Here is an 11674-nt window from a genome sequence, read left to right as displayed (position 1 = left end):
ATAAGAAAGCCATGCAACAAAACAAAAGTCCAGTTAAAAAATAAACAGTTTTCATTCATTATTTGGCACACAATTTGAATATTCATGACATGTTAATTTCTACGCGATCTGATTTTTCAGTGGAGGGAACCTCTTGTCTGCCTTTCTTCCTATTCGTTGGACGTGGACAGTACGCTCTTTACAGCCAATCAAAAACTCCAGGTGCACCTGTAAGTCTTAGATTCCCTAAATCCGCGAAAACTATGGACCATCTGCAGATCAGTATTCTTCAGCGGCACTTTTTGATGATTTGTGGGCAATTTCGGCCCGATTTGTTGTAGAAAATCGTGTGAAATTGTTGGACATTTGAACTGGGAGAGGTTTGCCCTTTGTGGCTTGCGCTGTCATGGCGTACGCGATAATCTTCTTGTGGCGCGCCAAAGCTCGTTGACGTTCCGTACCCGTACGGCCGTACCGTTGACGAGTGGCGTACGTCATGTCATGTACATGTGTTATGTACATTGTATTGTACATCAATACATGCACATGTATGCAATGATGCAGTCGAGTCGATCTTCGACGGTGTTTGTTTTAAAATTTTTACCTTTGTATCACCTTTAGCATGTTTAGAAATAACTCATGATCATATTAAAATAGGCCTTGCTTTAATTTAGTCATGTTACAAAGTGTTTCTCCATTTATCATGTTTATCACAATTTTCCAAAACAATGTCCCACAAAAACGGTAGGCCTAGTCCGCCTTTTTTAACATTTGGACATGGTCGGGTGATAGTAGAGTCCTAGGTACATAGCCGTATTGCGTTACTATTTATACTAATAATGTTTTTTTACCATTTTCACTCGTAACCCCAATCAAAATCTTCAGATTTCACCCCAAAACAGTCTTCAAACTGCCTTATGCACCCTGTACGCTTCAGTGGGAATCGGAAATGATACAAATGGTGGTGGTTAGGTTCACATACCTTTGGGAAGAAAAGAGAAATTTCACCTCAATTCGGGAAACATCCTTGTCACACCATGGAGCTATAAACACAGCTCCATGGTCACACATCCTTGTTTGAGGCTTCCATTTTGAATTCAGGAAATATAGACTTGTGCAAGGCTCTGGCTAGACTAATTCCTGGCAAGCACTTTGAAATCCAGGTGACCAATCAAAGTGCCCTGTGATTGGTCTGTCTCATGCGTGCAATCTTCGAAATGGGGGCGCAGTGCGCTCTGAATAGCCAATCAGCATCATTTACGTGTACATCACGGCCAGGGGTTAGTGCAAGGAACACGCACGCGCCCATGGTGTCGAGGCTGCGAGTTAGCGTCGCCGGCCAGAGCGGACGTTGATTTGTGCACAAACAACCATTCTTGTACAAAGGAATGGCAATGCGTAGTCGATTTCCATGCATATAGCGCACACACCAGTCACACTTGCCACAAAGCGCGGTGCGGCTCAGCTTCTCAAATTTTGTATCAGCTATAGAGTTGAGACTTGAAATGGAAGAATCCATTTGCCTTTATGGAAAATTTGCCATCTTGGGGGAAAAAGGGCCGCCCCCTTTAAAGTTATAGTCCATCATTTGTAATTTGTGCATTTTGTTCGTTTGAAAGAAGGGTACTGAACAACTAACCTGATAAAGTTTCAGCTCAGCTTCAGCTAGTATATTCTGAGAAAAACAGCATTCTAGGATCTCAATTTCAAATCAAAAGTTGCTGAATCATGTTTTGAATTGCGCCTGAATTCAGCGTCCGAGACACGTTCTCGCTGAGCCGAATGCAGCTACGCGATGTCGCGCACTGATCTGACGATTTATAGCAACCGGGGGTGCGTGTGCGTCGTGCCAATGATTGCGCGCGCTTCGCCAAATAACAAAACGAACTACTAATTTAAATTTTCCTACGGTGCGTCTTAAGAAGCACCGTTGGAAAGGCCTTCTTTCGTTGATTACTTCAAAATGACAGTTTGCCAGAAAGAATAATTTCACAGGGAGTTTAGTCCCCTTACTATCTTTCAACCAAGTATGTTTTTCAACAATAATTACGCCAGCTACTTTTGGGATAGCTGCAAATGATGGACTATAGCTTTAAAAAAAAAAAGCTCAGACGAGAAAGTTTCTTTTTTAGTCGGCCTTAATGGAGTAACACTAACAGAACAAAATGAGGACACATAATGAAGATTGTGTTTGAATTTCTGATTTTACTGTGGCTTTATCAGGAGGGTTCTTTGTGAAGTTTGCACATGGAATCATCGGTCTCTGTTGGCCTAACGTTAGCTAACACGGAACAGATGACCAGCGCTCAGAATATCACAACCCAGGCACAGCCCATGCAGATCCAAGTAGCTCAAACCAGTCAACAACAGGTTGGCAACTTTTATGTTATTTATTCCTCAACTGTAGCAACGGCCCAAACTGTGGAGTGTCATGACCGAGCAATTAAGAGTGCTGGACTCAAGCTCTGGTGTTTCTGATCAGCAGGTTCGAGTCCTGGTCTTGACACTTGTGTCCTTAAGCAAGACACTTAACCATTATTGCTTCGTCCTTTGGATGGGACGTAAAGCCGTAGGTCCCGTGCTTTGTATAATGCACGTAAAAGAACCAAGTACTACTTATCGCTAAGAGAAGGGGTTCGCCCCGGTGTTTCTGGCAGTGTGTTTATCCTCATATATTTTAGGCTGCACTTTCAAGGAAGGAAGGAAGTTTGAATAGTTTTTGATTTCAACTTGCCCGCTCTATTGCCGGCTGTAGCCAATTAACAAACATGCAAAACAAATCGGGCCAACTTTACTCTGTCTATAGCTGACAAAACTCTCCACATTTTTTTATGAGGTAAAGACAAGGTCCTCAAGTTTGAGGTCTCAATTAAATTTTTAAAGGAAAGTTTTCTTCAACATTTTGCACTTAGTAAAACCCAAGTGATTTCAATTTGAGGCCTAAGACTAGACTAGTACATGTCCAACTTTTGGGTTTTTGTTTGTTTTCCCATCGCTTAGCAAACGCAAGTCGTTCAGGTCGGGGGAAGCGGTCAGATCATGGCCTCAGGCCAGCCAATCACCATCCAGCTAGCCGGCAATCAAGGGGGCACCGTCCAGCTGCAGCAGGTGGGCCAGATGTTGCAGGTCACCGGCCAAAATGGACAAGTACAGCAGGTCAGTTTCGTGGAGACATCAGTTGGTTGAAAAATCTCAAAACAATCGCCTATCTGGTCTAGGTTTCATTACGATTTCTGGTTAACCAGTTCATGCTAGGATTATTTTGATAAGGACGGAACGAGGCACGTGATGACTTTTCAACCCCATGCCAGGCGGGTTGAAGCCATCACCCTCGGGCAGCACACTCATATTTCCGGCCTCGCTCGCCGCGAGCGGGTCGCTGACAGTTATTTCCGGCCTCGCTCGTTGCGTGTTTATCTGTCATCCATTCCGAATACCGAATAGCTTTGCGTGTATGCACAGCCTCTGGCGCGAACTGATTAAGCGCAGGTAAATTCAGGATGGCTTCGGTTTTTGTGCAGGATTGCCTTGTACAAGCTATAGACCTTTATCGTGCTGCCACCATTTCAGTCATGTTCCCTGTATCCAATAACAGTACTGAATGATAATGTTTTTTGTGCAAAAAAGAAACCGGACTATTTGTCCATCCAGCCTCGCTTTGGTTACATTGATTTGAATGGGAAAAAGTCAAATGGCTGCAACATGATAATATACAAATATTGAGTGGCTCAGCGTGGAATGGGAGGAATATTATCGCAAGGTAAAATCTGGACTTTTCCATTTCACGAGGCAAAGCCGAGTGAAAGGGAAAAGTCCAGATTTTACCGAGCGATAATATTCCTCCCATTTCACAATTTAAAGCCACTCAATATTTGTTTTATATAACTGACATATAGATCCTTGTCATTTGATATATTTGAACTTTTTTTTAATACAAAACTGGAAGAAAATGTATTTCTCTCTTCCAAACCACACCTTCACGAAAATGTTTGAACCCAACGCTGTAGCGCTGGCTCTTTGGAACAATACGCGCTACGCGCAACGCTGAACGCGCACACCAGCATGCATTTGCACACAAATACCGCGTCATGATCCTAACTGTTGAATAGTATTTCCCATTCCCCATGGGCGGATAGTACTTTTTGAGCTGTGGCGTGAATGGGAGCAATAACGAATTCCATGTGATGTGAGCTCCACCAAACAAATGACAAGGATCTGTATGTCGGTTATATAATGGTCTATAAAACCAGGTCACCTATGCACAGTCAGTAATGGGAGGACTGTTAACCATTTTGTTTGTTTTGTACAGATACAATTGGTGCAGCAACCGCAACAGGTCCAACTACAGCAACCGCAACAGCAAGCAACGGCAACCACCCAACAGCAACCCCAACAACAACAGCAGCAGCAAGCACAGCAGATCACAGTACAGCAACAGCCCCAGTCGCAGCCAATCATCTTGCAGTCGGGTCAGCAGCAGGTCGCAGGTCAAGGCGGAGGTCAACTTCAGGTCGGTTGCTGTCAAGCAGTGCATTTTTTCGCAGACAAATTTTAAGGCAACGCCAGAGCTTCAAAGCACAAAGTTTGCTGAGTTCATAAAATAGTTGCTTAGTAAAAGACTAAGTACAGATTTACAGCCAAAAGTCATTAAAAGAATTTCTTTGTCACAGTTCATTTAAGGTAGAGTACATCATTTGTGCATTTTTTTTTCATTTGAAAGCAACAAAAGTGCTCAAAATCTAAAGAAGGGTGCTTAACAACTAAACCTGATGAAGTTTTAGCTCAGTGAATGCTGTATATTTTGAGAAAACACTATTCTAGGATCTCAATTTCATTTCAAAAGTTGCAGAGTCATGTTTTGAATTGCGCCCGGAATCAGTGTCCGGGACACTTTCTCATTCAGTAATTTGCATTTATGGAATGTCGCGCACTGAAGTGACGAATAATAGCAACAGGGCACGTGTGTGTGTCGTCTCAACGCTTGCGTGCACTCATTCATGGCTTTGCCGAATTAAAAATGAACTAGTAACAGAAATTTCCAGAAATGCGTCTGTAGACGCATCGTTGGAAAAGGCCTTCTTTTATTGTTTTCTTCAAAATGATAGCATGCCAGAAAGAATGATTTCACAGGGAGTTTTAGTACTATTACCACCTTTAAACCAAGTATGCTTTTCAACAATAATTTCGTCAGTTACCTTTGGGATAGCTGCAAATGATCTACTCGACCTCGACACTGCCCAGTTTATACAAAACCTCTCACTTTTTGTGCGCACAGCTGCAGCAGTTTGTTACCCCCGACGGTCAGACCATCCTATACCAGCCCGTCACCAACGCCGACACCAGTACCGGTACCTCGGTGGGTCTCCCACAGACCAACCAGGCCACAACTCAGAACGCCAACTCGCTCATGGCCACCATGCCGGTCAACTCAGATGGCGGAATAGTCATGGTAAGTTTTGAGTCCGAAAATTATGTGGGTCCAAAATTGCTATCGACCCTTTGCAGTGAAGTCATCTGTTTAGGTGTACACTTTTGTTCCAAAGAGATCAACATGAAAAGAGCTCTTGCACATGTGTATGTTACTGAATTAAAAACAAAGAACACCTCAAATATGGCTGCTAAATGCACCGAGACTTTACTATTATTATTATTATTATTATTAATTATTTCTGGTAATGAAACCAAGGATTCCTCAAAAGCGCAGTAGTCACTGTAGCTCCCAAGCCTGAAGAAACCTGTAGAGAGAAGACGGTGAGAAGAAATGACAGTTTTAGAGGTGGGAGGAATATCCCAGAAGCTTATTTTGGGGAAAACCCATGGAATTAGGCAGGGACTGAAAACCCCAATCCACATATTGGCCCAAGCAGGATTCGAACCCGGTTCACAGCGGTGGAAGGCGAGGAAAGAACCGCTATGCCAACCTGACTTTGATTGGCACAAGACTGTCTTTTCGAAAAAAAAATTGTTTGTTTAATTGCTTGACTGTGGAGTCTGTGTATAGAAAAGAGACTCGGTACTTGTTGTTTCCGTTGAATCACTGTACTCGTGCAGTCTAGGTTTTGAAATGAAAACATGTTACTCGTTCCCCCCAAAAGCGAAACCACGAATAGCCAGTTTTACAGCAGCCCATTTCACAGAACAGTGCGTACTCTCTTTAGTCCCTTAACCCCAACCCTCTTTTTCCTGAAAAAGAAAAGTCCCTGTAATAACAAACAAAACTCTTGCCTGACGATGCAGATGGTTCCCGGGTCTGGCGGGGTACCAACCATGCAGAGAATACCCCTTCCAGGGGCGGAGCTTCTGGAGGAGGAACCGTTGTACGTCAACGCCAAGCAGTACCACCGGATACTGAAGCGCCGACAAGCTAGGGCTAAGCTGGAGGCGGAAGGTCGCATCCCGAAGGAAAGAAGGGTCAGTGGCTATGCTCTCTCTTTTTTGCTCTCTTTTTTTTTTTTTTCTTGAAACTTGAGCAATTCCAGCGTTATGCAATGTCCGTGACAGGGATTTTAAGAGCTCAGTGAATACACCTGAAAATGCATTGTTCATATCTCAAACATTGATCTAGTGTAATGGTCAAGGAGATTACAGACTAGGCGTTTTGGATAATTTCTTTAAATCATTAATCAACGTATCGACCAACAGATTTGTAGAGTCTGGATTTAAACAGAGGAACGTCATGTATTAATTTTCCGTTGACTAGACTTTGGTGTCATTCTTAATGATTACAACAGTCGATCTCTCAGCAATATAATGATGTGTTTTTATAAAGTGCATGTATCCACCAGTATTGGTGCTCAAGGCGCTACATCATTATTACCCTGCTCATTGGGCCAATGGAACATTCCAAAGACAATCATGGGGAGTATACAGCTCGATACTGCCATTCGGCGCAAAGCAGCTAGAATCAGTCACAATAACCATCTCTGCCCTCACAGGTACCCATTTTACTCCTGGGTGGGGAGAAGTGCATGAGTGACAAAGTGCCTTGCCCAAGGGCACATACACAATAACCCAGGCTAGACTGAAACCCACAACCTGCAGAATTACCCGCAGACCACAAATTCAATGCTCCAGACCACTAGGTCACGGCACTCCACATAGTGGTTCCTAACAGTTTCAACATCAAACTTGTCGTGTACTTCAAGTCTTTGGGATAATGCAGACAATCACTGATCACTGTACACTCAGGAGGCCCCCTTCCATGGAGAAACCATTATGCACGCTATTGTACAAAGCGACTGCCCTGTGACGGATTATCCGAACAATAGCTAGCTCAATGCTTTCGCCATTGAGGAGGGCCTTCGAGATAGCGTGCCCAGACTGGTCTACAGTTTGGTGCGATTCTTGAACACCAGTCTGAAATGCAGTGTTGTAGTCGAGTACTTTTTTTCCGAGTACGAGTACTTGTACTTCTGAGTACAAGGTCAGGTCTACGAGTACTTGTGCTTCCGAGTACAAGTACGAGTACTTCTATTTCCGAATACAGCCATACGGCAAATGGTTCATTGTGCATAATTGGCCCAGGCCCAGTCAAACCGATATACAGACCCACTCACGGCTAGCTGTTAAATGCGTTTGTCCGGACATGCACAGAGGAAAATCAGAAAACTTTGGTTTCTCTGCAGACCAATCAACCATTTCCAACTGAACGTATTGATAATAAAATAAGGCTGTGGTAAGTCAAGCTATATCATGTACGGATTTACATGAAAATGTTTTAGGGCTGGTCCTTGGTAGAAGTACAAATCGATTAGATTTTAGAAGTGATCTCGATCTGGGTCTTGTTTGCATTGCTGGTTTTTTAATATTTTGTTGTGTGTTTTTCTTCTTTTTCTGTTGACATTTCAGAAATACCTGCACGAGTCGCGACACGCCCACGCCATGAACCGAGTCAGGGGCGACGGAGGGCGCTTTAACCACGGCCGTTCGGACAACGAGACCTCCTTTGAGGAATCGCCCACAATGGTCCCCAGGTCCAAGTTCCCGCAGGGGGAAAATGCATCGCAGCAGCAACAGGTAATGCGCTGTTGAATATTTAATATTCTATTGAATATTCGATATGCTTTTGAATATTCATTAGTTTAACCCCTGGCCTATAGCAATTAAGCGTTCTCTATGAGCTGAGCACTGTGTCAGTCTGCAATGCCTGTCACTTATTGGACTAAACTCAGACTTATTTCCATACCTTATTTCCATATTGCTGCCACCATTGAAAAATGGTGGCAGAAGTGGGATTGTGATATTGATATTCATCATGTATTGAGATTCGTCACAAGTCCTTCACCTGCAACACCGCTAGAGGATTTGGAATTTTTTTAAAATTACGATTATTATTTTGACGTTCCAGTTTTCAGTCACCAACCAAGCCGGTAATTCAGACTCCGACAGCTCGCTGAACATCAACCTCGACATGCTGAGTGGTTCCCCGCAAATCGTCGCCAACAACCAATCGCTGCTGGAGCCGACGCCCAACGTCACGACCAACGGGACAACAAACACTGTCTAGTCTTTGCTACTTGTAAATATTTATGTAAATAAGTAGCCGTGAGCGAGTTCATATATTTGTCTATCTTTGCTCGAACCCACGCGAGTCAACTTTAATTGGGTTAGTTCTGCTGGCCTGGGCGAGAAGTTGATTTTTCTACTCGAGTACTCGCAAAGAAATTACTTGCGAGTAGTCGAGTACTCGCAAGTAGATAACCAAATTCCCATAAAAGCAGAAATATGACATACATGTTAGTATGAAGGGAAGTACCCACAAGCAAATAGCATGCAAGTCACACTACATTCTTCAGCACTGAGTTATCCTTACTGTGCCATGTTTTGGGTCATTTACTTGGACTTTGGGGTTTTTTTGACAAATGGAATCCTAGGGAGAGAGAGGTGGAGGGAGTGATTCCCTGTTTGCCCGGGACAGATTAAGCCGTGAACCCTAAACCCTAAATACTCGCGCCAGGACGAGTACTCGAGTAGATGAAAAACCACGAGTAGAACGAGTAGCATAAACTACTCGAGAGTACTTGAGTAATGGAGTTACTCGCCCAGCGGGAGTTAGTTCGGTTGACTTCTTGAGACCTGCAGCCTACCCAGGTAATGGCCCCATATCACTGGTTACAGTAGCCTTGCCCATCATTATGCACAGCAGGGAACCAGGACTCCAATATTTTTTTTTCTTTCGGGAGGTGACATGAGGTGATTTTGCCTTTTAAAAGCCAAGGTCTTATTCGTTCCAGCATTCTTTTTTTGTTCAATTCATCATTCATAAATACCTAAGACAGTTTACCCATTCCTATTTGTCGAGAGCCCGTCACGTGGCCAGTCTTAAATGGATGATAAAGACATGACTAGCTTTTCTAAAACACTTTTCCAGTGTCACATGAAATTTGGACTCCTAAAAATCCAGTTCCTCTTACCGTTTTATTGGTTGAACGTTCACAATCCTCACGTAGGCATGCGCAATACTACCAGTGAGTCAATATCTTATAGTCCTAAATTCACAACGCAACGCCCCAGGTGCATTCTGCGCGACATCGGGCAGTAGGTGCGACCATGCGCCAATCTCCATGAAAGGAGTTGTTCACATCTTACTCGCAAGCTGGACACTCCATTTTTAAGCTAGAGGGGTGTTTCAAAAAACATGAAGTGAACTTGTTGAACAAAATCGGGGGTTTTTGACCGAAAAGTCTTGATTTTTTTGATGGAAAAGGTATTTATGAATGGGAATACACATGTGCTTGGTCGGTATTAATCACTCTGTTTAAGACCTCTTGGAGTCTGGGTGCTGATAATTACCCTCGCCATCAGCATCCAGACTCCAACCGGTCTTAAACAGAGTGATTAAAACCTCCTGAGCACACATTTATTCCCTTATTCAAAAGTGAATAATTGCTGTATTGCAAGTAAAAAGCAATTAAAAACTGTTTAAAAAAAACACCGCAGAGAGAGCAACTTTCAGACGTTAGTTGTCATAGTAACATGTAAAACACAAGTTGTGTATTGTTGACGTGTTTGAATTTCCGAAGTATGTGATAAGTCTGCATGCAAGATATTTGTTTGAATGTCTTTTCAATTGTCAACTGCCAAATTTATAGACTAATGTACCTCTCACATTTTTGTTCAAATTCTAAAAAAAAAAACAAGAAGCAATGTAGTGCAGCCTACGCATGAATAACACAGACATGACTTTGGAAATTGGATTTTATTTCATGTTCTTTTTAATTTAACGTATCATATCCGTACCTTAATGCAATGGAGCGCTAGGCTCATTTGTTTTTTTCTGTCTTAAAGGAGTTTCATAACTTTTCTAAACTTTAGTTTGTGTACATAGCAGGAGTGCTTTTGTAGTTTGGGCGTTTTGTTTTTTTCATGTACAAAGACTCACACAAAGCCACTAATTTATATTTCTGATTTTAGTAGAAATAAATAAGTAAAAAGTTACAAGAGTTAGAGTTGCCTCGTGGAATTCATTACATGCACCGACCACATTCTTCTTCTTCTTCCATTAAGTACATCCCTCCATAGTGGAGTATTGTCGTACGTTGTAGCCGCATCCTTCGCAATTCAGCATACCAGCTGCGAGTAAGGATGATTAGCCTCCCAAATTATTATTACATGTATTATTATTATTATTATATAATGCGAGCAATATTATTATTATATAATGCGGTACCCCAGAAGTACCCCCCCCCCCAAAAAAAACAAATTCAAAGTTTGGGTGGGAGAGGTAATGGGACATAAAAGGACTTGTGCAAAAGAATTCTTAGAATTCGTTGCAAACTGTGTTAACTTATTCCATGCAGTTTTGGCCAGACTGCACACTACGTCATGGACCATTACATGCACATTCGAACACCTTTATGACAAGGTCATTGGGACTTTACAAATTACCTTGTTATAACAGGTACCTTGTATTAACAGTAATTGAAAACAAAGAAAAACAAAGACTTGGGGCCTATCATTTTGCTTGTTATAAGCAGGATGTTGTATTAACAGTGCTATTCTTATCAGGGTTCGACTGTACATGTTTATTGTTTTCTTTTAAGAAAAAACATACACTTTCACAGGAAACATTCTTTGGGAGTAATACGCAGTTTATTTCCCCATTTCACGCATGGGATCTCGTACAACCAAATAAACAATGCAATAAGATCAGCTATAAAAACAGAAATTGCCAAAAGTAGCTTTACACCGTTAAGCCCGGTTCATACTCGGCGCGAAAGCGAAAGCGAACGCGAATTTGTGACGGGATGGCAAGTTTTCACGCTGCGAATTTGTAAAAGTTGAACATGTTTCAACTCGGGCGAATTTGGCAGCGAAAGTTTCATGACGTCAAATACGCTTCGCATTCGCATGGAGTATGAACCGGGCTTCAGGGAATGAACAGGTTTTACCACGGACCAAGGAAGGGGCATTGCCGTTTTATATATTGAAACATAAAGAAACCTGGTAAGTTGAGGCCACATGGAGAAACTGAAAGGTATGGTGTTCTAGTTGCTTGAAGACAAATGACTGTCATTAGGTACCAGTATTAAAAGTGTAGACGTTTGAAACTGGTTAAAACAAAAAATGATAGGATTTTGCATACAAAAATTGCATCACTCACAAATACTTAAATACAGCACATATATTCCTTTCTTTCCAATTATTTACAACTTTTTACAAGGCTTCGTGACAGAAGCAAATCAAAACTTCTCTT

At 42.3% G+C, this 11674-nt stretch overlaps 1 protein-coding gene across 3 annotated transcripts; it reads left to right on the top strand.

Annotated features, from left to right (window-relative positions):
* The first annotated feature begins 120 nt into the window (after positions 1-120).
* LOC119721276 (nuclear transcription factor Y subunit alpha-like) lies at positions 121-8913 on the top strand. 3 transcript variants are annotated; one of them, XM_038191275.1, is made up of 8 exons: positions 121-209; positions 2203-2349; positions 2980-3135; positions 4289-4489; positions 5255-5428; positions 6217-6390; positions 7828-7995; positions 8327-8913. In XM_038191275.1, the coding sequence occupies exons 2-8, from the start codon at positions 2227-2229 to the stop codon at positions 8483-8485; spliced, it is 1155 nt and encodes a 384-aa protein (XP_038047203.1). In that variant the 5' UTR covers positions 121-209; positions 2203-2226; the 3' UTR covers positions 8486-8913. The 3 variants fall into 3 exon arrangements, with proteins under 3 accessions (XP_038047203.1, XP_038047212.1, XP_038047220.1); XM_038191284.1 differs by having other exon boundaries at positions 2191-2349; XM_038191292.1 differs by lacking the exon at positions 121-209 and adding an exon at positions 544-561.
* The last annotated feature ends 2761 nt before the right edge of the window (positions 8914-11674 follow it).

This window comes from Patiria miniata, unplaced genomic scaffold (assembly GCF_015706575.1).
Source record: "Patiria miniata isolate m_02_andy unplaced genomic scaffold, ASM1570657v1 HiC_scaffold_1, whole genome shotgun sequence".
NCBI lineage: Eukaryota > Metazoa > Echinodermata > Asteroidea > Valvatida > Asterinidae > Patiria > Patiria miniata.
This window is presented reverse-complemented; position numbering and strand designations above follow the sequence as displayed.